At 53.9% G+C, this 25687-nt stretch overlaps 1 protein-coding gene across 2 annotated transcripts in view; it reads left to right on the forward strand.

Annotated features, from left to right (window-relative positions):
• Nucleotides 1-25687, forward strand: part of CRTAC1 (cartilage acidic protein 1) — a 148019-nt gene that overhangs the window by 81904 nt on the left and 40428 nt on the right. For both annotated transcript variants that reach the window (XM_059900413.1, XM_059900414.1), the window contains exons 3-5: nucleotides 1742-1938; nucleotides 12448-12584; nucleotides 17706-17862. In XM_059900413.1, the coding sequence (XP_059756396.1) occupies nucleotides 1742-1938; nucleotides 12448-12584; nucleotides 17706-17862 (491 nt within the window). The remainder of the gene's footprint in view (nucleotides 1-1741; nucleotides 1939-12447; nucleotides 12585-17705; nucleotides 17863-25687) is intronic.

Consider the following 25687-nt stretch of genomic DNA (forward strand, 5'->3'; position numbering starts at 1 on the left):
CCCCAGTAAGCTCCGTCTCCCCTTTCGCACACTGTGGATGCCAGAAGGCACACGGCCAGTCACTCAGCATCCCCCAAACTTCACTGGCTCTGCATCTTGGTGACAAAGGGCCAAACTGGTTCTGTTTCAGGAAAGCACGAAGTGATTTCTCTCAAAGACCTTGGAGAGTTCTTTCCTCCCTCCCCACAGTGTTTTCGGCTGGGGACCGTCCAGAGGCTGGCAGCTGAACTTCACTCGGGATGTACACGCTCAGGTTCAAACAAAGGCAGTAGCCCGGGGACTAATGGATGGGGGTTGGCCAGGTTCCTTTGGAGAGCCTGACAGGTGTTCCAGGAGGAGGGAGGAGTCCAGACATTCCTGGCTGTGCTGCCTGGGGGTGACCTTGGACACACCACTTTCTCCACATGGAAAGGCAATGGGAAGAAATCAACCACAGGACACCTAAGCCCTTATGACTCAGACATGGGCTCTGAGGATCCACTCATTCAATCAGTCAGCAAGGATTTACTGAGCACCTATTGTGTGCCAGGCATTGTGCTAGGTCCTGGGGGACAAAACAGACAAAAAGTTCTGCCTTTGTGGAGCTGACATTCTAGCAGGATCAGACAGAGAAGGAAGAGCTAAATAGGAAGCTAGAGAACGGTCAACCGGTGGTAAAAGCCGTGGGAGAGAGAGCAGGGGTGAGGGGCAAGGGTACGGGGTGAGGGGCAAGGGTACGGGGTGACGGTGGTTGCAGGTTTCAGGAATGTGGGCAGGAAGGCCTCTCAGAGAAGGGAAGATTGCATGAGGACCTGAAGGACGTGAAGGAGGGAGACAGCCATGTGGGTACCTGGAGGAAAAGCATCCTGGGCAGAGGGAACAGCAAGTGCGAAGTCCCTGAGGCAAGAGCACGCATCAGGGAGGTCGCATGGTTGCAGGAGAGTCAGACGAGAGAGAGATGAGGACTGAGGGGCTCTTTAATCTTTTCCTTCCAGTGCCTCGGACAAAGCGATCCAGCAGGTCCACCTGATGACTTTAGATGCATTTGTAATCTCCTGTCTGGGATGCCAGTTTCATCCCGCTGTTTAAATGCTGAGACTTTCTGTCAAGAGAGAGTCATTCCAAACCTCAGTGACAAAGCCTTCTGTGCTTCCAGAATTCACTCCAGGGCCCTTGGGTTAGCAGAGAGGGCCTGGGTTTGAGTTCCAGCACCTGACGCTTACTAGCTGCGTTACCTTGAGAAGGGCACTCAACCTCTCTGAGCCTCACTTTCCCTGATGAAGTTCATCAGTTGCCTCATCTGCAAAATGGGTTAATAATGCAGACTCCCATGCCTACCTCACTTGATTGTTGTTAAATTTAAATTAATGAGATCGTAAATATGAAAGTGCCTTTTACATTGAAATGGGCAAGATTAATGTCAGGGCGTTTATTTCAGCAAAGCCTATGGTAAGGGGCTTATCACTGACTGCCCACTCCCCTCCACCACCCTGCTCCTTATTTGCATCCCACGTGGGACCTGTTGACTCTCACTTTGCTTCGGTCCACATCTGATTCAGGGACACTCGTCAAACACCCGGGGACCCCAAGGCAAGGCTGCCAAGGGTTCCCCAGGAAGACAGCGGTTCCCCAGGAACGTTCTGGGGCTGATTTGTCCCCACATAGACCTGTCCGGGAAGACTCTGAGCCCACTGCTCTGGTCGGATAGAGCCAGGTGGGCCCAGCTGCTCCCCCCAACGTCCCCTCCCCCTTCCTCCTCCAGGTACAATGGCCCCAACCTGGTTCTGAAGTACGACCGGGCCCAGAAGCGGCTGGTGAACATCGCGGTGGACGAGCGCAGCTCCCCCTACTATGCGCTGCGGGACCGGCAGGGCAACGCCATCGGGGTCACAGCCTGCGACATCGACGGGGATGGCCGCGAGGAGATCTACTTCCTCAACACCAATAATGCCTTCTCCGGTAAGGGCTGGGGGCCTCGGGCCTCCCCCGGCCCCCACCTTCTTCCTCCCAGCACTAGGTTACTGTCACCAGCTTCCCCAGGACCTCACTCCGTCCCAACAGAGACAGCCCCAGGAGGACCCGTTCTTCTCTTATGCATGAAGCTGTTTCTCACCTCCCAGCCCCTGGAGAGGGAGGCCTTGAGCAGAAGACCTGTCCCCCCTCCCTCGGACTTTACGTCCTCCTCGCCTCCCAGTCCGAGCGGCAGCCCGGTCCTCCTAACTGACCCCTCCTCCCTTCTCCCCCACTCCTGGTGGCTCAACCACTCAGCACTTCTCACGCCCATAGCCCGCAGACGACTCCCTGGCATAGCCGTCCGTGCTGCTTCCAGGGAACTTTCTAAAATGCTTTGAAATCCTTCAAAGGCCCCCATAGCTTTCAGCTGAGCTCATTTTTTCACCCCGCATTCCTGCAGAGCACCTACGGCATGCCAGACCAGAGGCGCTAGGTGCTGGGGATACAACTTGGTGGGAGACAGATCTGGGGCCTGTCCTAGCCCAGAGCGCCATCCCAGTCACTTCGGCTCTTGTGTAAATGCGGATTCTGACCCAGCAGGCCTGGCTAGGCACTGAGGTCCCTCACTGCTAACAGGCTCTCAGGCTGTGGTGCTGCTGCCTGTGCAGGGACCGCACTTTGAGTAGCGAGGTCCTACACACCGAGGAACGGCTGAGAGAAACGGATGGCCGGAAGGCTACACAGCAGCAACAGTAATGACAACAACGACTACTTAAGTAGCACCGACTGTGTGCCGGGCCAGGATCTCAGCACTTTGTATTAATCACCTCATTTAAGTCTCACAGGAGCTCAGTTAGGTAGGTACTGGTGTGGCCCACTTTATAGTTGAGGAAACTGAGGCACAATGAGGTCATATGACTTGCCCAAGGCCACACAACTTGTAAGTCCCAGGATTCAAACCCAAGCGTTTGACTCCAGATCCATCCTTTTAATCAGCACACTCTATGGCCTTACTCAACCTGATGCCCCCGGGGCCTAGTAGAGAGCCAGGCTCATGGTTGGTGCTCAGTGTTTCATGAGCTGGGGGACTGTGTTCTTGGGGCTGCAGGTGGAAGTCTGCTCCCATGGGGCCATAACATCTACAGGGAAGTCCCAGGCCATGGCTTCCTCCTGAAGGATGCAGGGCCCAGTGTCCCTTTGGGGCCAGGTTGGACATGCACTGCACTCTTCCAGATGGCAGCAGCCCTCTCGGGTTGGTCTGAACAACACCCTGTGGTTCAGACCTGTGAATTCACCATTCTGGACCCTCCCAACTTCCTGGAGGCAGGTGATCGCCTGGCTATGGGGACCACCTTCCCTGCTCCCATAGACACACACACACACACACACACACACACACACTGGCTTTACCCTGGGCCCATAATGTTGCCCCTGCTGGTTGCTGAGCCCAAGCCAGGATCCAGCCCCAGACTGCCCCTGCTGTTGAGCCCTGCCATTTGCATGAATGGCAAGGGAAGGGGTTGGGGCTGGTGCCAGGGGCAGGGGCAGGCGGAGCTGACTGGCTGACAGCCAGCTTTGTGCAGCCGAGAAACAATGAGCCACAGCCCCAAGTGGTGTTTTATGGGTTTTCATCTCATCTTGCCACCAAGTGAGGCCTGAGAGATAGTAATTATCCCTACACAAATATCAGGGCATGATTACCCAGCTGGATTTACTGCCCTCTCTCCAACCAAGCCAAGATTGGATTAGGACACAATTAATTGATGGGCTGATCAACCTTTAATGTGGGGCAAGGTCAGGAGGGGAGCAGCAAGGGATGGCTGTGGAAGGAGCGAGTGCCCGGGAAGATGCCGGAGGGACGCAGAAATGGGGAGAACTGTGGAAGGAAGTGTTTAATGTGGGCTCAGCGGGCACGATGCCAGAGGAAGGGGACAGACTCTTCCTACTCACTGAACACAGAGCACCTGGGTTGGGACCCGACCGTCAGGTGTCTCGAAGCAGCAGCCCTCCCACGCTCTTAGAGCGTTTCATCGTGAATCCTCGAGCAGCGGTGCTCAGCCCAGGCTGCACACTAGAACCTCCTGAGGAGCTTTAACGCGCCCAGTTCCCAAGGAGCGTCCCAGTCCAGTCCAGTCTGAACCTCTGGAGGTGGGACCCAGTTATCAGATTGGAAAGCTCTCCAGGTGATTCCCTCGTGCAGTGGAGGTTGACAGCAATACCCCAGAGTCATGTTGGTTCCGTGCTCAGCCTAAACATCACCCTATTTACTCACTAATGTATTCACTCATTGGGTCCGTATTTACTGAGCACCTACCGTATGCCAGGCACTATTCTAGGCACTGATGATGCCCCAGTGAATGTAACAGACAAAAATCCTGCCCTGTCTCCCCAGTGCAGTCTTATATATCTCTAGGAATCTGACTCCACTCTCCTAGCCACTAAGTTCCTCAAGGGCAAAGTCCATGTATTGTTTATTTTGTGCCTCCCTCTGGCCCAGCCAGAACTTGAACATCCTAAGAGTACAATTAAAACTTGATAAATAAATCCAGGAAGAACAGACAAGGCACAAGCATTTGGCCTGAGAGAAGGTTTGCCAACAGAGGGAAGACAAGAAGAGGCAGGCAAATGGAGCCCCCCGGAAGGTTCCTCTGGGAGAGGCTGGCGCTCGGCCCCCAGAGCTGGGGTAAGGGTGACACTGCCCCCCAGCTTCAGCCCCAGGCGTGCACCTCCCAGTGACCTTCTGTGGGTTTGAGGGATGTCTGTGGGTTTGAGTTAATTTTTCAGTTGAGTGATTCGATTGATTCATCGACAGTGGGTGGGGTGTGGAGCCATTTGTGTCGGGTCAGCACTTCCCTGGGTCCAGCTGGCATGACGCTCAGCCATTGCCACCCTGCCCACAATGAGGAACCGGCAATGCTCTCCAGGAGCCCCAGCCAGCCCACACCTGCCCTTGGCTTATGACTGGGGTCTCCTTTAGCCTGTGCCCAAGCACTGGAGAGACCTCTGGAAGGACGGTCCCACCCTGTCCCTCAGCCAGCTGTTAGGATGTCAGCACTGGGGTCCTGCATCCTGGCAGTGTCCCGTGGGAGTCAGTCTGTACAAACCTGGGACGTGCCCCTCACCTACTGGGTGACCTTGGGCAAGATGCTTGACCTCTCTCGGTCTCAACCCCTTCACCTGTAGTACAGGAAAATCAACTTCATAAGTTCAACTCCCTCCAGCAGCCCCACAGACTGTATCCAAAGTCTTTACCGTCACCCGCCACACCCCTCCGGCTGTGAGCCAGTTGCCCTTCTGGCTCCGTTTCCTCCACTCTTTCTCTTGCTCGCCGCAGTCCTACCCGAGGCCTTTGTACTTGCTGTTCCCTCCGCCTAAAATACTTTTCCCACCGTTGTTCTCAGGGCTCACTCCTTCCCTTCATTCAGGCCCCTTCTCAGATGAGGTCTTCCCTGAAAGCCTTAAGACCGTACTCTATCACCCCCTATGCCCTTAACTTGCTTTATTTCTCTTCAGAGCACTTACTGCTGTCTGAAAATATGTTATATATTTGTTTGTTGTTCATCTCTTCTACTCTTCTGCTAAACACCATGGGGACAGAAACTTTGTCTTGTTTTCTGTTGTATCTCCAGGACCAAAGAAATGCTTATGTCACTTAGTAAACTTTTTTTTTTTAATTTATTTTATTTATTTATTTATTTTGGCTGTGTTGGGTCTTCGTTGCTGCGCGCGGGCTTTCTCTAGTTGCGGCCAGCTGGGGCTACTCTACATTGCGGTGCGCGGGCTTCTCATTGCGGTGGCTTTTCTTGTTGCGGAGCATGGGCTCCAGGCACACAGCTTTCAGTAGTTGTGGCTCACGGGCTCTAGAGCGCAGTCTCAGTAGTTGTGGCGCACAGGCTTAGTTGCTCCGTGGCATGTGGGATCTTCCCGGACCATGGCTCGAACCTGTGTCCCCTGCACTGGCAGGAGGATTCTTAACCACTGTGCCACCAGAGAAGTCCCCATTTTTACTTTTATGAACTTGGATTTATGACTCTTTTCTCGGTTGGCTCCTGAGCTCCGTATTATACTTAGGCCTTCAGCAGGGCTTTTGTAACCTCTCAGAGAGGAAGCTTCAGTCACTGCGCCAGAGAGAAGAACGGAAATCGGGGGCGCCTTGCACTTCCAGGCTCTTCTGCCCCCCACAGCAAATGAGTCTGCCTTGAGAGTGCACCCATTGTCCACAGCTCTTCACTCAGGCCCATTCCTGCTGCACCCAGACGCTCTACACCTCGCTTCTCAAAGCAGCTTTCGCAGCCCAGCACTGGCAACAGCTGGAAGCTCATAAATTTGCAGAATCTCAGGCCCCACCCCAGACTGACTAGACCAGAATCTGCATTTTACCAGGATGGCCAGGACCTCCTGTGCCTGGTAAAGCCTGACATACACTAACCCTGAGGCTCCACCCTCTTTTCCTAGGATCCTCTAAGCCCTAAAATGGATCCTAAGGTCTCCTGATCCCCAGCCATGTTTTGCTTGGACACAAGGTCCAGATTTTCAGCTCACCCAGCATGATTCCATTTGGGGAGATGAGCACATGAACTGCTCAGGCTCCCCGCCCCCATCCCCACTGTGCCTCGTTGCCACGTGGCCCCAGAAGAAGCAAGGATGGGATGAGGCTGTCAAAGCAGCATCATAAAGAGTATGGAGCCCTGAAATCCATTTCCTCGGTCCTAACGCAAAATGAGCTTCCTCGGGAGCCGGGACTGCCCTCCACCAGCCCCCGCCCAGCTATTTATTTATTTATTTTTAGTTTCTGCTGTACAGCAAAGTGAATCAGTTATACATATACATATATCCACTCTTTTTTAGATTGCCTTCCCATTTAGGTCACCATAGAGCATTGAGTAGAGTTCCCTCTGCTATATAGTGGGTTCTCATTAGTTATCTATTTTATATATAGTAGTGTATATATGTCAATCCCAATCTCCCAATTCATCCCACACACCCCCTTCCCCCTTTGGTAACCATAAGTTTGTTTTCTACATCTGTGACTCTATTTCTGCTTTGCAAATAAGTTCATCTGTGCCATTTTTCCAGATTCCACATATAAGCGATATTATATGATATTTGTCTCTTTCTGACTTACTTCACTCTGTATGACAATCTCTAGGTCCATCCATGTCGCTGCAAATGGCATTATTTCGTTCCTTTTTATGGCTGAGTAATATTCCATTATATATATGTACTACATCTCCTTTATCCATTCCTCTGTCAGTGGGCATTTAAGTTGCTTCCATGTCCTGGCTTTTGTAAACAGTGCTGCAGTGAACATCAGAGTGCACGCATCCTTTCGAATTATGGTTTTGTCTGGATATATGCCCAGGAGTGGGATTGCTGGGTCATATGGTAGCTCTATTTTTAGTTTTTTAAGGAATCTCCATACTGTTCTCCATAATCTGCCCAACTCTTTAATATGTGGTGGGGGGCTTTGCAGTCAGATCCCAGTTTGAGGCTCGGCATTACCACTTAACAACAGCTGTGCATTAGGTAAACGGTTTAACCCTCTGAGCCCGATTTCTCTCTGTAAAACAAAGAATCTATCTTCCTGACGCGACTATGGAGAGGACCAACTGAGCTAATGTGGGTGATGCACTCGGCAGAGGTTCATCGGATTTCTCTCTTCTCCCTGGGATGGAAGAAGGGAGACTGAGAAGGAAGAAAGACTGGTCTTTCCCTTCCGCCCTAGCTCCAGCCTCACTGCTCTGCAAGCTGCCATCCCTCATGGCCAGTGAGCTCTTGGGCATGCCTTCTCGGCCACCTTATGATCCCCTCAAAGGCCAAGCTCCTGCTCCCACCCTCGGCTGGCCCGATGTCCCTGCTTCCATCACTAACCCCGCACGGTGGACTTGCTCTGATCCGCCACACCACGCCCTCCCGCCCCTCCTGCTCCAGCCTCCTGCACCCAGCGCTTCTTCCCCACTTTCCCTGTAGCGTCACCCGGGATCGTGCCTGAGCTACTACAGAAGCGGCCTCCCCACTTCATTTTCTCCCCTGTTAGCCCACACCTCACTCCACTGCCAGGTGAATCTTCCAGAAACACTGTCTTCCCCAGATCAGAAACCACCCATGGCCCCTTCACCCTCAGTGCTGGATTAGTGGCTATCTCCCGGCCTGCCATGCTGCTCCTCCTGCACCTGCACAAACCCTCCCCTCTAGGCAAACTCAGTGTCCCCTCTGTGCCTTTGCCGATGCTTCCCCGCCCGGCCTTAGCACCGCCCCTCCTCTCTGCCTAACGAGCAGTGGAGTGAGTGCTCAGAAGCACAGGCTTTGGAGTCAGAAAGACCTGGGTTTGACTCTGTCTCCACCACTCACTGGCTCTTGGGCAATTGACTTAACCTCTCTGCCCCTCAATTTCTCCATCTGTAAAATGGGGCTACACCACCTTTCAAGGCGCCTGAGGGGTTTAGGCAAGATGATGATTGTAAAAGAACAAGAAGAAGTGCTTCATGCAGAGCCTGGTTATACTAAGTGCTCTACACGCTGGAGCCGTGCTGTTGTTACTCTGGTGCTTTGATTCAGGTGCTTCCTCTGTCATGAAGCCCTCCCTGATCACTGTGGCCTGATTTCACAGCATCTCCGGGATGTACTGTCCTGTTGTCTCTGCGGGGCTCTGCTAGCTGGGGGATCATAGGCAAGTCCCCTTGCCTCTTGTGCCTCAGGTCCTTCATCTGTAAATTGGTCCTGAAAATAGTACCTACCTTGTGGGCTTGTGGAGAGGGTTAGTGAGTGAATGTATGTGAAGCGCCTGGCACATAGAAAGCTCTGTAGGAATGTTAAGTAGTATTAGTTTTACCGCAGCCCCATGGCATCTCCTCTGCCTATCCCTCCTGTCGTCAAATGAACTGTAAGTGCCCTGAGTGAGGGACTGAGACTCCTACTTCATGAGGCCTCCCCCAGCACCCAGCAGGGAGTGGTGGGCCCTTGAGCCTCCTCCACTTGGCCTTCCCAACTGCCCACCTGGCAACAACTGCCGGTTCCACTGGGCTCTGAGACCTTCAAGGCTCCCTTAATGCCAACATGCCAAAGTCTGGGTGGGAATGGGAGTCCCCAGATGTGCCTCTCAGAGGGGCCATGACCTCCAGAGCCCCCTACCCTGCCCCTGAACGCCCTGTTTCTCCCAGGCCTCCGGTCTGTAGGAGTCACCCCCAGGGACTCAGGAGAGCCCCTCTCTCCTACAACTAACAGCCTCTCTTCTTCCCGAGCTGCTGCCCCCGATTCAGTGAGGGGCCCCAGGGCAGAGTGCAGCTACAAGGAGCCAGAAGGTGGGATTGCACGCTGACGTGGGCCAGGGGCCAGTGCTGGGTGTTTATTGCCAGTGCCATCGACCCACACAGCTCACTGTTTATCTGTCTTCCTGACACACCTAATTACCTAGGTTGCAGCTGCCAGAGCGTTTGCTCTTCCTAAATCACAGGCTCCCATCCCTCCTGTCGCCCAGGCCTCCAGGCTTCTGCCTGCAGAAGGGCTGCCATTGATTTTGCCGTTTCCATTTATAATCTACAAGGCTGTGCGTCACTGTTGCACATTCTACCTTAGTTTATTCTTCTGGGCGTCCCTGGTCAGCTCAGAAGCCAGGAGGCTGGAACGGGGGAAGAGGCTAGCAGTATGTGGCGCCCTAACCCCTCTGGCCACAAAGCCCAGAACGTGGCCCGAAGCCAACACCCCCGCGCTGCAGTTTGCTAAGAACAGGGCTAGTTCTGCCGGATGCTGACAGGTGAGCTGCAAAAAGGGGTTCCGTGGCCGAGTGTGTTTGGGAAAGGCTGGCTTAAGTCAAATTAAGCCCGTAATTTATTGCAGGTCTTTTCAAAGTTTTGATAGACTGATGTCCACTGAGAATCTCCAAGGGTGGATGGAAGGTGCAGTCTTTCCTGAGCTCAGATGATCACGAAATCTTTTCTCCAGGCAGCTGGCAGAGACCAGGGTTCCACAAAGCACACTTTAGGAAATGTTGGGAAATGTGAGCAGGAGGAATCGGGGGTGATGAGGCAAAGAGAGGGGGATAGAGTCACCCTGGGCTCGTTTTTTTCCTCTTGTCTAGCTGAGGCAGGAACTCTGCGGCTTGAGAAATTTCTCCCGCTGAATGCAGAGGCGCCCATCAGAGCTCTGCAGAGCCCCAGCTGCCGGCAGCTGCTTTCTCACCTAGGCTAAGCTTTGGTAGAGTTTGACCTCGGGATTTCAGGTGGGACTAGACGAGCTGGAGGTACAGTCTAAAGAGGCTCTGGTTTGACAGAGAAGGGCAAGGGTCGCTCGCTGTTGTGAAAGCTGGGCGCCCGGAAGCCTGCAGTGCCGTCCTCGGAGGCGCCCCAGGCATCAGAAGGCGATGACAAGGCTGCCACTGCCTTGGGAACCGCCACGAGGATGGCAGTGTCAGTCCACAGTCCCTTTTCCGCAGTCCTGAAATCCAGAACGCTCTGAAAGCCTCAAGTGCTTTCTTTAAGTTCGTGGGAAAGTGAATTGATAGCAAAACCTGTCCTGAGCTGACGTGAGCTATCTATGGGCTTTATTTATCCCACCTAGTGTGACTATTCATATATTTCACTGCAGAAATATTAATGTGTTTAATTACAGGGTGCTGCCCCAGTCCCTGATGGGGGTGTTATGTACTAAACGGTGTGTGCACTGTGTTACCTTTCTGACATGTGAAAGGAAAATAATCTCAATCTCTAGACACATCTGGTCCCCAGGGATTGCGACGAGGGCCTGGGGGCCCGGGGTGGCGCAGAGCAGCCAGAGGACAGTCCCCGCGTGCCGACCCGGGGCCCCAGAGTTTTCCCCTGCAGTTCCCGCAGCGATGCTGGGAGGGAGGAGGCACAGCTGTTACCCCCAACTCTCAGGTGAGGAAACCGAGGCTGCGAAGACGATAAGGAACCGGCCAAGGCCCCGAGCAAACGGGAGTCAGAGCTGGACACAGGCTCAGGCCCTCTGAGTCGGCACCTGCGCCTCTGTCCAGATCAGGTTCCTCAGCAGCCCCAGTGGGCCGCCCTCCCAAAGCCACAGCAGCTCTGTGCAGACCCCAGCTGCGGCTCCTCAGCCCAAGCCCCACCCCGTAGACACCTGCGGGACTCCTGGATCTGCCTTCCGCTCTGCCGGGAAAGGGCCTTCCCCTCCTCAGGACGGGGCCTCTGCGCCGCCGGGAGGGTCAGGCAGAGTGGCACAGCTCTGCCCCCGTGCCAGCTCCCTGGAGTCTGGCGAGCGTCCCTAAGGCCGGCTCCAGGCCCCACAGACGATGCACCAGCCCCTGTGGGTCCCCGGGGTCTTAGGAGGTCCCTGGGTGAGGCCACTCGGAGAGCACACCCTTTGTCCTCTCCCAGGTAGAGCCGCCTGAGGAGCTTTCTGGGCACAGCCCTCACCCGCACACACTCACACTCATCCACTCACTCTCACACTCATTCTTACACTCACTCGATCTCACACTCATTTTTATTCATTCTCACTCTCACCCACCTACTCCTGCGCATTCCTACACACTCAATTTCACACACTTATCCTCACACTCACACTCACTCTTACACTCACTCTCCCCACACTCACACACTCACCCTCACCGCACCCCTGCAGTGCAGAGCTGAGACCCCGGAACACCTCAGAGGGTCCCCCGTCTATGAACGGGTATAATCATTTCTGTCTAGGACCTCCGATCCCTTTGGGGGATGGGCGGCGCCATGCTAAATCTTTCAGGTGCATCATCTCATTTACCCCTTGAATTAAACTGGAATGCAGTTATTATTGTCGTCCCCATTTCCAGATAAGGAAACTGAGGCTCAGACTTGCCCAAAGTCAACAACTAGAGCCTAGAAGTAGAATCTCAGTAGAGCCGAGCCTGAGACTCAGTCCCGTTTCCTCTAAACCCCGAGTTCCTGACCACCGCGTCACCTGCTCCCCTCAGGCTGCGCTCATTGCCTCTCCACAAACCTTCACCGCATCGGAGGGCCAACCGCACTGCCATCCAGTTTTCCTGGAGTGTTGGTGACACACCTGTCAGAGCTCAACTTCCAGTCCCTTCCTTGATCTGGACTTAGAGACCCACCCGCCAGCCTGGACCATTTCTTCTGAGACCCAAATCAGGTCCTGTGATTCAGCAGAGAATGCAGGCGGCAGCTCCTGGAGAAAGAGACGTTCTTGGTTGAGTTTGGGTGTGACATACTGGCAATCCCGGGGTCCTGCTCGTGGTGCGGCAGGAGCACAGTGCAGACCGTGAGATCCCAGGTCAGCTCCAGGCCCCAAGACCCCGTGTTGAGGGTCCGCTCAGCACACAGGAGTGGGCACACGGCCTCCCAAGTTCCTGAGGGCTGGGCTGGCCATTTTCATAAGCCTCAGAGTCTCTTCTCTCAACTGAGAATCCCTGCGTGTCCCCAAGAGAGGGGTCGCAGCTGCCTAAGCGCTCAGCGTGCAGCAGGCGACCCGTCCACCTGTGGCCCCAACCCCTGCGGTAGGTGCCGCACCGGCCACCAGCTCTCTCTTCCCTCCTCTCTCCAGGGGTAGCCACGTACACGGACAAGTTGTTCAAGTTCCGCAATAACCGCTGGGAAGACATCCTGAGTGACGAGGTCAACATGGCCCGCGGCGTGGCCAGCCTCTTTGCCGGGCGCTCTGTGGCCTGTGTGGACAGGAGGGTGAGTCCAGGGGTGCACGGGGGCCTGGGGAGAAGAGGGGCACACGGCGATGTGTCGACCAGGAGGGGAACCCCAGGCAGACGTCCCCGGACAGAGCATGGCTCCCGAGGGCCGAGCCCAAGGCCGCTCCCACAGGGCCTTACACATAGTAGGTGCTAACATACTTTCACATCCTTTCTCCCCTGAGGCCTTTCCAGCAACCAGGGGCTGTCATCATTGTGTCCACTGGACAGAGGAGGGCACTGAGCCCCAGCTTGGAGCAGGGACCTGCCTGAGGACCCAAAACAGATCGGTGGTGTGGCTCGGACATGAATCAGAATCTCTCAGCTCTGAACCTTGTGTTCATTCATTCATTTATTCAACTCTTATTTATGAAGTGCCTACTATGTGCCAGGCATTGTGCCATCAGGCCCCCTGCCCCATAAGTATTTATGGAACAAATGAAGGCACAAGCAACGTGGCTCGTGGGTGGGTGAGTGGAGGGTTGCCTGAATGTACAAGTACTTTAGTTAATCCATAGCTCCATCAACCCTTTCCCGCCCGGCTAGTCTACCCGGCACACAGGTGCTCAACTCGAAGTGCGGGGGAGAAAGGCCGAGTGGGGAGGGCAGGAGCAGCTGCAGCCATCTGCCCTGTGAGGCGCCCACCCCCCCACCCCCGGGCGTGCGTCCCGGCCGACCCAGCCAGAGCCAGAGCGTGCAGTGGAGGTGATTTATCCCTCCTGTCACCTGCTTCCCTGCGGCCCCCTCCCTGGCTTTACGAAACAGTCCTCACTAAATCAGGGACCCAGCTGCTGCCCAGCTTCCATGGGCACATCTCTGGCACCCATTCTGAGGACAGGCACAAGGGGGCCAGCTCATTTCGGGACTGAGATGGCACCGAGGGGATTGGGGATTCAGCGTGAATCTTCACAGCAGGGGCCTCCAGGCCTTGGGAGAAGGCAGGTGCCAGGTATAAATATTTATTTCTTATCAAGCTGGTGCTGGGAAGAGCACCAGGCTGGGCTGTGAAGCCACACTTGGCCCTGACCTGACCCACCTGGTGGGAGGAAACCGGGAGGCGGCTCAGCGAGCGGCCCCAGGGACTGGGGGTTCTGGGGGGGCGCCAGGCCTGGCCGCGCTGCTGCCGGGCCTCTTCCCGTGTCTCCTCCTGGCTTCCTGTCTCGCCCCTTCAGGACCAGGGCCGCTACACTCGGCTAAGGCAGGAATCTTCTCAGCACCGGTGGGAGGGCCTGAAGGTTAATCACAAAGAGACTCGCTCTGTCCTAACAAGGTCATCTGCACGCCAGTGCACTTAACCACAGGAGGGAGGCACCATGCGAAGTGCAAAAAGAGAAAGGAGAAAAGAGACACTTTGGCACGAAGCACAGGAGGCGGGCACTTAGCGGCTTGCTCGCTCCCTGCTCAGGCCCAGCCTCCGGGAACTAGAAGACGCCCGCACAGCTGGTCTGCCACCAGGGGAGGGGCTACTTTCTGTGTCCAGCCACCACCTTGGCAACCCCTGAGGCCTGAGAACTGTGGAGAGGTCAACGCCAGTGTGGAAGTTGAGAGACAGGGATGCAGTGTGGTACGGGAAAACACAAGAGCAATCATAACGTTAAGAATATAACATTAACATAACAAAAACAATAATAATAGCTAACGCTTGTTAAACTGGCCACGTGCCACGCTCTGTGCTAAGTGGTTTCCATGCACCATCTTATTGAATCCTCAAAATAAACCTATGAGGTACATGTTATCATTATCCCCATTTTACAGATAGGGAAACTGAGGCTTCTAGCAGTAAGCTACTTGATCTTGGTCACAACAGTAAGTGGCAGGCAAAGGCAGGAATTGAGCCCTGCCTGGCTGAAAATAATCAGATGCCTTTTACCTCCCTGCTGCCCTGCCTCTGGGTAAACCCGTATCAGATACACATTTCTAACCCCAGGTTCTATTACGGACGTTTGACCTACTCCTTCCTCAGCCCCACAACCCCTACCTGGGGCCTGTTAGCATACCCGCTCTGTACTAGCAACATCAGCATTGTTAGAAATGCAAAGTCTCAGGTCCCACCCCACTCAACCCTCCAGACCTACCAATCAGAGCCCCTGGGGGTGGGGCCCCGCAGCCTGGGTTTCAAATAGGCCCAAAGGTGAGTCTGACTTACGCTAAAGCTTGACAGCTTCACACCAGGTAAAAGCCTCAACCCCTACGGTGTGCCGTTCTCTCCCGCTCCCCTCGCAGCCCTCATCCATTCTCTGTCCCAAACCTGGAACACCTCTGCCCTTCATCTTCAGGTGCCTCATCACTCATCCACCTTTCTGGATCCAGCTCAAAACCAATCTCTTACAAGAAGCGTTCCCTGATCGATAATGATTATGCCTCATGTTTATATAGCATTTTTATCTTTTCAAAGACCTTTCACATGCGTTGTCTCATTTCATCTTCTCAGCAACCCTGCCAGGAAGCAGGGGGGTTATGATTCCCACTTAACACGTGAGGAGATACGGCCACAGTGGGTGAGGGACCTGCCCAAGGGCACAGAGCCAGTTAGGGGCAGAGTTGTGACTAGGATCCAGACTGACAGCCCCGGACCAGTGGCTCTCAAAGTGTGGTTCCTGAAACAGCAGCACCAGCTTCACCTGGGAACTTGTTAGAAATGCAGATTCTTGGGGCTTCCTGAATCAGAAAAACTGGGGATAGGACCCAGCATCCATGTTTTCATAAGCCTCCCAGGTGATTCTGAGGTTGGCTACAGGGTGAGACCCACTGCCCTGGACCCAAAGCTGCAGAAACAGCTTCCTTCCCCCTGGAACCAGCTCCCCCTCCCAGAATTATTGTGGTCAAGTTCACATGTGAATTTCTGCAGTCTTCTATAACTGTAACACATCTATGTTTTTCTGTCAACCCAATACACTGAAGTAAGGAACTAGGTATAACTGAATTTTATAAATATCCTAATTTCCAGCAGAGTGCATTTCAGTTCATCTGGGGTTAATTGCCCATTTGTCGATGAGATTGCTAACAGCTGGTAGGGTCAGGAAGCGTCACAGTGACGGTGCAGTTTCCCCTTTGGCCCCATTCATTCTCTCTTCATCCAGCCATTCCACACCCATATACCAAGCTCCTGTGATGGGCAAGAACCTTTCAAAGTTCTCCCCTAATCACAAAACCGTGCTGTAAAGCAGTGCAACTCAAACTTCATTTTTGTGTAGAGATCACTGGGGATCTTGTGACAATGCAGGTTCTGATGCAGCAGGTCTGGGCTGGGGCCTGAGAGTCTGTATTTCTAACATGCTCCCAGATGACACTGATGCTGCTGGTCCAGGGGCCACTTTGAGTAACAAGACTTGTAAAGCATCGATTCCCAGGTAGCAGGCTAGAGACTCAGGGAACCAAAAATGAAGGGGCAGAGAAGTCTTTACAGAACAGGTTGGCCACCTTCTCCAGCGTCCTCCCCCGACAGGTCCCGCCTTGCGTTTGACATTCTGACAGCATTGGACGAACTGTTTGTGGCTTCCCGACGTTCATCACTCTCTGTCTCATCTCTGCCTGGAAGGTTCTTTCCCCTCCACTTCACCTGGCCAAGACTTCTCTTAGAAAGCCTTTTCTGAACTCCTCATGGCTAGATGCCCTTCCTCTGGGTTAAGAGCCCCTCTTCTGTGCACCCAGGAAACCCTGTACACACTCAATCAGACATATAATTGTTGATGCGCCTGCTTCGCCCAGGAGACCCTGAGCTCCTTCCTTGGCTTCACCCACCTGTTAGACCCAGGTGGCTCTTAATCAGTTTCCCCAAAGAAAATGGTCCCAAAGGAGGGATAAAGTGACCAGTTAGGTGAGAGGGGGCTCTCATGGGACCATTGGACGAGAAATAGAAGAAAGCAAAGAGGGCTGACAAGAAGCGGGTGACAGAGCACACTTTGCTGTCTTAAATTCAGCTGTTTTTCCCAGGTTGTTTTGTGTTTATAGCTTCCTTCGTTTTGTTTTTTTTTTTTACTTTTATTTTTTATTTAAGTATAGTTGATTTACAATGTTGTGCTAGTTTCAGGTGTACAGCAAAGTGATTCAATTATACATACATATATATATTTTTTAGATTCTTTTATAGGTTATTACAAAATACTGAGTATAGTTCCCTGTGCTATACAGCAGGTCCTTGTCGGCTTCCTTTAAACTAGACTATAAGCAACCTAAGGACAAAGACTTGGTCTTAAGTACATTTATACCCCAGCACCTTGCACATCGTTAGAGCTCAAGAAATATGTACTGTCTGATTAATTGGAGGGAAATGCTGCAAGGGATAAGAGGAAAGCTAGAAAACTGATTGAGAAATTGTGTGGATCTCTTGGGGGAAAGAAGGCATCCATTGAAGAAATAACACCATTATAATAACAGGCAGGAAAGAATCTTTCATCAGCGGTGTCTTGGACTAGAGAAGAGAATGTCTACAGCAAGGAGGAGCTGGTGCCCAGGGCTTCTCCTGGATGCAAAGGGGAAAATATACATATATATTTGAGACAGTGTTATAAAGGCAGAAGCAATATACTATTTCTTTCTGGTAAAGTGGGAAAAACAAGGGGGCGGAAGTGGGAAGGAGGAGCCTGGCGTAGCCAAGCCTATCGTGCTACCCAAATGGAGGAGTGAAGAAGTACAGGGTGGAGGTGGGGCAGGGAGATGGCTCACGAATTTGCTTGTCATCTTGGCTGGAGCGAGCTTGAATGGGAGAGCGAGACTGAGAATAATGGGAATTGGTAGATCAATCAATCAGCAAATATTTATTGAGCAGCTACCCTGGCTGGCAGCTGGAGAGAGCTCAGCTGGAGGAGAAGGCACATTAGAAAACTGTCTATAAAAAGGTGGTTGTGGAGGAGAGGGAGGGATGTTCTTCTGGAACAGGATGGAAGGAAAAGCGGGGCCGCTTTGCTGTAGGACTCTGGGGGTGTCGTGCACTTCGTAGCCTCTATGAAAAGCACCTCTGGAGTTGTGTCGTGCAAGGTCACGCACGCCAGACCCCAGGAGCAGAGCCCGAACCTATGAAAGAGCTATGGTCCTGCGAGAGGAGGGGGGGAGCTGCTCTCTGGGCCCCCCCACCCCCGCCATGGTCCTGCTCACCCACCCACCTTCCCTTCCTCCTCAGGGCTCCGGACGCTACTCCATCTACATCGCCAATTACGCCTACGGTAATGTGGGCCCTGACGCCCTCATTGAAATGGATCCAGAGGCCAGTGACCTCTCCCGGGGCATTCTGGCGCTCAGAGACGTCGCTGCTGAGGCTGGGGTCAGCAAATACACAGGTAGGCAGAGTGACATGGGGGGGCTGTGAGCTGGAGGGGCTGGGGGCTGAAACCCTGCAAGGCTGAGTCTAATACATCAGAGACCACCGGAGAGGGTGGGTTTGTGTCCCTGGGGAGGGAGGATGAAGGCTTTATTCCATCCCACCACCCATAGATGGCTTCTTCCCACTCGACCTCTCCAGATGATGAGACATCTGGCAGGGGTGGGCTTTGGGGGGGGGGGCCCAGTGGGTGACGTCAGACATAGCCAAGAACATTACCACATCATCCTGTCCTTGGAACCTCTTGCCCCATTCCCTGCTGTAACCCAAATGACGGGTGAACAGGTTCTGTAGGAGAAAACTGACAAATCACAGAGGCCAAGATTTAAAGCATTCTTTATTGCCAAACAGCAGATGAAATTATTTACCTACACATAAGCGGCCAGGAATTGAGTGCTAAATCCCTAAGCTTCAGCTGGGTCTCGTCTCAGATAACTGAGCTCAAAGAATTGTGTTCTTGTTCCAAAACCTCTCCAGCACGTTTTTTGAAGTCACGCTCCCCGCATATCTCTCTGGATGGGGGACCTATTGTCAGAGTCTCTGACAGGGAGATCGTTCTAGGGAAGGCTGTTTTTCTAATTCCAGCACGGCTGCTGACTAAACTCTGATAATCTGCCAATAGACTGCTGATGGCAGAGCAATCCAGTTCCTATTTGGGGTGCCAAAAATCAGGAAGCCAGAGCTGTACACAGCTTCTCACGTGAACTCTGGCCTCACTCACACCCAACCTGCACTTTGGGTGTAGAAATTCCCTCAGTGGTTGACCTTCCCGATATATCCATCCCAACTTGCACTACAGACTTCCAAGTGGCAGCTGGCCTGGATCCAAATTTGGGGGCTGGAAGGATCCTTGAAGGGTCATTTGGGCCATCCCCCTGCCTCCAGACACCTGGGTGGTGGCATCATCTCAAAGTCCTACCCAGAAAGGGTTGTCACAGCCTCTCCTGAGTTTACCATGCCTTTCTCCAGCCAGCTCTCCACCTCAGTGAGAGGGAGAGATTGATGTTGACCTGTCTGACAAAGTTTGTGGGAACAAATGGCTAGACAATAAAACAGTTTGCACAGCTCAGGCTCCATCAAAGTGCACGAGAGCTCTGCCTGGGAACGTGCAGCAGAGAGGCTGAATGTCAGTAATAAACCATGTTTTCCTGGGAAAAGGAATAAACATGCAGGAGCTTCAGCCTCGACTTGTGCAGACAATTTTTCTGAACAGTTCCCAGTTCTATGCACTGGGCTGGTTTGGCAATTAAGTGCCTTGATCTGCAGGAGAAGGAGGGTAGACTGGGGAGATGAAGCACTTGAAAATGATGAGCTGGAAGGGAGGCAAGGTCTGCAAGCGAGGGTTATACACAGAATCAAAGAATTCAGAAGGTTGGGGCTGGGTGTGATCATAAAGGGGACACTGTTCACGCTGCTGGGGCTGGCAGAAGGGCCGGCAGGAACCAGGGACGGGGAAGGAGGGGGCCAAGAGGAGACGGCTGAGGAGCACAGGGTGGGGATAGCGGCACCGGCCAACTGTGCCAGGCTGTGCTGGAAGGACGGGGCAGCTCAAGGAAGGGACAGCAGTTTCCGTGGAGCATGCAGGCAGGCCGGGGCAGCTGGCATGCCCAGAGGACACGTTAGAGCAGCTTTGCAGACTTCCAAAAGCCATTTGGCTGACAAGAACCTATTTGGCCCACCACGTTACTCTTCTGTCTGCCTGCCTTCCCCAGCCCACCCTTTCCCTGCCCTCCAAGCCCCCCAACGCTACCGTGCAGCCCCCATCGTCACTCTGTTCACAACACATGGACATCTGGCTGGAAAACTAGCCCACAGCAACCTCCTGAGCCCCAGGAATGGACCCCAAATGTAAGGGCCACCACCAGAGCCCGGCCTGATTGCCGAGGCTCTGCCACGTGGCCAGTGCTCAGCTCCAGGCTGGTGCCCTGGGGCCTGGGGAGGTGGGAGAGACGCAGGCAGTGAGGAGCAGGGCCCTGAACAGGCTGGGAGGGAAGCAAGCCATGGCCAGATGTGCAGTCAGAGAGCTGCAGTTCCCCGGAGCCAAGGCACACAACACCCATCTGCCGGACAGACCCCGGAGAACCTCCTGTTTGCAAAAGAACAAATCGAGGTCCAGAGAGGAGAAGGGACTTGCCCAAGGTCACACAGGAGGTTTGCAGAGAAACTAGCACTTAGAGCCCCGGCCCCTGATGCCTAAACTGCCACAACCAGCTGACCTTTCTGATGACCTCCAGCTTGAGAATCCTGCTCCAGCCTGCAAGACAGAAGGGGTCGGTGAAAGAGGAAGGGGCACGACCACCGGAAACTCAGCCCCCCGGGATTGGCCCTCCGGATTTTAATTGCGGCTCCCGGTTTGTTTGTGTGTTTTTTTTTTTTTGGCTGAAACAGCTGCCCAGCCTGGGCTGCTCAGGGCAGCAGGGGGTTGCCCCGCGCATCCCGGTCTGCAGGCCGGCCAATGGCGAAGCCCGCACCGGGCGGTCCGGCTCCGCGGGAGGAGGAGGGGAGGCATCTTGTCCAGACTCCGGATTCTGCCGGCGGCCGCCGCTCTACTAGGTCACAGTGCCATCTAGCGGCCAACGCGCCCGCTCTCGGGGGACTCGAGGGCCCCTGGAGGGCGGTGCAGCCAGAGCCGCTGGTGCAGAGTTGAGCAGAAGGAAGGCCACTCCCCCATGGTTCCTGGTTCTCCAAGCCCCGACTTCCCCAGCTGCCTGCAGCCTCTTGGAGCCTGACCTGCCCTGCATGGGAATCCTGAGAACTAGTTCTCCCCATGAGAGAGCCAGGCAGGAACTCAAGGTTGGGGAAGGTGGGGACCAAGAGGTTTGCACTGCCTCTCTGGCCCCGAATGATCTCAGGAACTTCCCATAGCCTCTCTGAGGACCTTGAACTAGCCGTGGAGCAGAGCTGCTAAGTGGACAGGGTCTGGAGCCAGAGTACTGGGTGCAGATCCTGCCTCCACCATGTCCTCCTGCCCAGGCAGCAGTGGGCAACTTATTAACCTCTCTGGGCCTCAGTTTTCTCACCTGAAAAATGGGGGTATTAAAGGAGATAAACATAGAGCATGCCTGGCACAGGGCCCAACGCACAGGCAGTACCCACCGAGTGTAGCAGACATCAACACCCTCCTCTGAGGTTCTGAAAGAAGGATGCCAGGACCCTCTGCTGGGCATCTCCTGGGTGTAGGGAGCCCAGGGGGGAAGCACAAAGCAAGCAGGGCTAACCCCTGCCCTGGAGGCATTCTGCATGTGTCTCCTGGCATGTCCTCCTGTCCTGGGCACAGGCGTGGGCATCTTCAGCCCTATTCCCACTGGGATCTATCTCTCTTCCCTTCTTCACTCTGGACCCTGCCTCTCCCTGGCCTCTACTGCCTCCCCAGGAGCTCTGCAGTTTGGCCTCACCCTTTTAGGGAGCATCTGTCCAGGCTGCAAGGCGGTGATTAAAGAAGCCTTAAACAAAATTTGGAAAGAAAATGAATGTGGATTTATGATATTGGGTGGGGAGTTTAGCTGTTGGCTGGGAGCAGTGTAGAACAAAGCACAGGGCAGACCTGATTTATAGGAAGTCATTATTGGAGGAGACAGAGATGCCTAACGCCCAGCTGAGGCCTTCTGGAGGACCCCTACCAGCCGGCTCCAGAGAGGTGACCCGGGGCGGCAGAGTGGGGGCCTCAGAGTCTCCCGGGTTCCCAGGCAGTGCTGGCCTTGCAGTGGGAGTGCAGCCAGACCTGTCAGCTGGGGACAGGCAGGGCTAGAGTGGCGGGCTCCTCAGCCAGGGCCCGGGACCCCCAGGGAGTACAGCCACAGGCCCGCCAACGCCCCAGGAAACACGGAGTGTCAGAAGCATGAGATGATTGACAGAGAGGGACATCATTTTTTATTCAAAGCAAACACAGATGTTATAGAATACAGATGCAATCTTGGTACACATTTTCTTCAGCTAAAACAAGAGAGTTTTTTTTTTTTTTTTTTAATGTCAAGCCTATGGCTGGCCATTCTGGGCCTTACCAGGAGTACAGATCCCTCTTCTGCTGAGAGGGAACTTGAGTAGAAATGTTTGAGAGCGTGCTGTGGGGAGAGAGTGGCTCTGGGGTCACTCAGACGTGGGTTTCAACTGTGATCCCTTGCCTGCTGGCTGCAGTTATGCCTCCCTGAGCCTCGGTTTCCTCACCTAGAAAATGATGAGGTGAGGTGAATCGTGCAAGATACCTAGTACACAGGACTGACCGACAGGCAGCCAGAGGAGCTATTCCTGCCCCTCCTTTTCCTGCCCTCTCTCGTCAAACAGCTACTTCCAGCCCCCTCCCTGCCTCGGGGGGTGGGCACACAGAGAGGAGCGACTTCCCTCCTGCACCCACCAGGTGCCCAAGGTTTGAAAATCCCCACCAGTGGACAAATGATGGAGCCTGTCCTCCTGCCACCACATCTCCCTCAATGTCCTGCACGGACAGACCAGAGGGATTAGGGATGAGTGGGAATGTCCTTGTCTAATACCCTCCACACCAGTACACTCGGAACCCTGCCCAGCATCTGGACCACTCTCAGAGGACCCGGGGGTAGCAACACCAGCACTAACACAGTATGATTCTGTGTTAGAATTTTCAGGAAGTTTAGGCTGTTACCATCCTGCCCTTCTCACACCTCCTTCTCCAACACACACACACACACACACACACACACACACACACACACACACTGTCCATTCCTCCACCCCTACATGTTCCAGTGCTTTGCTATTCTTTTACAATATCTTGGATGTTCTTGGCAACCTGCAAGCCTTAGCACCCACTAGAATCATTAATCAGCAGAATAATCCCACGGGTCCAGGTTCCTTGTCTGACAGCCTCGCCGCAGAGCCCGCGTGGTGCAGACTGTAGAGGGGCCCAGGAGGATGCACTGAAAAGTAGAGCTGGAAGGAGCCTTGCAGACCTTCTCATTCCCCCCTCCACTTCTCGGAGGGAGACCAAGGCCTGGAGGGCACACTTCCCAAGTTCCTGCCTCCAGAGAAGGTGCAGAGGCCGGGCAGCCCCTAGAGGCTTTTCCTTAGCACGGCGAATCCCCCTGCCTCGTCATCCCGGGCCCTCTGCTGTACAGTTCCCGCAGCATGCACCCGCCCCCCGCTCCCTACAGCCTCTCTTTCCCTTCCCCACCCCCAGCCCCAACCCCGAGGGCTGCCCTGATGCAGTCTAAGAGATGGATTGTCTGCACCCAGATTGGACTTGGGTCTACATCTCCTGAGTGTAGGGGTTCAGAGGTTTAGGAGTGCAGTTTTTAAGGGTAAACGAGGCTGCCCCGTGGGCTCAGGCCCACTGAGCGGATCATCAGAGGGGGTGTCAGAATGTGGCAGGAGGAGGAGGGGGCCGTAGGGAAGCATTTTCCCTTGTCACCGCCTCTTCCACCCAGCCTGGTGGGCAGAGTGAGAAGCCTTCAGGAAGGGATGGGCAGGAAGCAGCGTTCACACCCAACAGCAGAACAAGGAGGCCTTTGAAGCTTGAAAGTGCTGGAAAAATAAAGGGATATTATTCACCCAACAGGTGGGAAATAGTCCCACTAATGACTCTGTGGCACCTGACATTTTCCAAGGTACCTTCCAAAAACCAGCTCACTTAATATTTATGACAGCCTGGGAAGGGGCTATTATTATTATCAGTCTCGCGTTATAGGTGAGAAACCAGATTGGCCGGAAAGGTTCAGTGACATGACCAAGATCACACAGCTCGAATTTCCTGATCCCCAGTCTTTCCTACCAGCCGGTGCGCCTCTCCAGCCCCAACTGGGGAGCTGCTTGCCCCCAAGAGGACGTTCTTGCCTCAAGTATAAAAGAATGAATTGATGTAAAGTGGAGTTTAACTCCCTATTGGAACATCATTTTCCAAGGCTAAATAAAGATGTTCCTAACTGCCCCCGGTAGCCCCATAAGGTGTGTGCTAAACCTTAGGAGGCCAGGAGACAGGGTGGGTGTAACAGAGAAGACAGGGAGACGTAAGGGGAAGAGCTAGGGGAGGAGGGGAAGGTCCAGGTAGAAGATACTTGCGGAATAAGGGGCCTCTGTCAATGACCGGGCAGGGAGTGGGAGAGTCAGGCTACACTTAAGATGGATGGATTTTATTAGTTTGAAGAGAGCTAACATGATGGACCTGGAAGTGGAGTCTCCCCTGCGGCCTCAGCGAGGGATGCAGACACCTGGCTGTCCCTGCCTCAGACCCCCGTTTGGCCCTCCATCCTGAGGCTGCTGGGGCTCGTGCCCAAGAGGCTGGCTCCCCGACTGTCGACTCACCTGCTCCCCAACTGTGCAGCAAACTTGCCAAGCAAGAGTTGTGGGTAACATCTCTGTTATGGTCCAGTTGCCATGGCAATAAATTGTCACTAATTAGTAGTGTGGTTACCATGGCAATTTTCTAGTAATTACAGGTTACAAATGGTGCAAGGCTTCAACCCAACCCAATTAGTTAATTAGAAAGATTTAGAAATTTGTCCAAGAGGGAAATAACCTGCTTTGTAGAAAATGAAGGGAATGTGTCACAGCTTGGGAGCCAGAGGCAGAGAGGAAATTGGAGGACGCTGGAGCGGTGGAAGAAGGATGGAGTTGCATGGCAGAAAGTCCCGGAGCCCCACCTGGAATTGCTGGGGGCCCAGACAAGACCGAGGGTTTCTCACCGAAGCCTGCTCCTGGGCTGGAGTCTGGCAGGACCAGGGCAGGGACAGCTGCCAGCAGGCACTCAGCAGCACTCTTTGGATGGGCAGAAGAGGTGCCCAGGTTGTAGCCCAGCACCCTCCCTGCTGGCTTAGGAAAAGAAAGGCTTCTGAAAGCCTCCAGCCCTGCCCCACGCCTGGGTTCTCCTAATGAAGGCGCACTCCCCGGGAGCATTGTGGATTCAGTGGCTCCATTTTCATGAGGCTTGAGCTCTCCTTGAGAGCTAATTAGATTACCTGGGAGAAATCCGGGGGCACAGGGCCCAGGATGTGTTAACGAGGAGCCCCACCAGGAGAACAATGACTGCGGCAATGCCATTTGCCCCACTCTGGCCCCAAAGCCGGCCCCTGGTGGGCAAGCTCCACGTGCACAGGTGAGAAAGGCCCCATGATTTCCTCCAGGGACAAATCTCAGGATGGGAGGAGCCTGGGGACCAAAAAACCTCCATTCCAAATTAGCACGGTGGAAACCTCTGCCCTGTCCAGGAGCGGGCTGGGGAGGGCGCCTGGCTCAGCATCACTCAGGTCTGCCTGAGTGCTCATTTACTTTTTTAAAAAATCACATTCCTCTGGGTGCCCTAATAACTGCTCTTATTGTACTGAACAGCCCTTCAGAGCAGCACTTTCCAAACTTTACTGCGCACATAAAACCCCCAGGGGTCCTGTTTGGGTGGGTAGGGACCTGAGATTCTGCATTTCTGACAAGCTCACGGGTGATACACCTGAGTAGCAAGGTTGTAGGATTCACAGAGACCTTTAACATCATTTGATCCTCTCAAAAACCCTGAAATAGAAAAGGCAGGTCACGCTATCTGCATTTTTCAGATGAGAAAAACCGAGGCTAAACGGGTAACGGGTAACGTAAATTGCCCAAGGTCACACAGCTTGTAAAAAAGCCAAGCTGGGACAAGAATCCATGTCCTGGTCCTGGTCAGGTTGTTTTCTGCACCATACTTGGGGTGGGAGTGAGGCTGAGGGGAGGCTTTCAGGGCTTTGTTTGAAACTCACTGGTTGGGGGTGGTTTGTTCAAGACACCTTAAGATTAGACTTGGTGACATGTCCACATTGATCTTGGGCATTTCAAACCCTAACGTAGAG

This window comes from Balaenoptera ricei, chromosome 16 (genome assembly GCF_028023285.1).
Source record: "Balaenoptera ricei isolate mBalRic1 chromosome 16, mBalRic1.hap2, whole genome shotgun sequence".
NCBI lineage: Eukaryota > Metazoa > Chordata > Mammalia > Artiodactyla > Balaenopteridae > Balaenoptera > Balaenoptera ricei.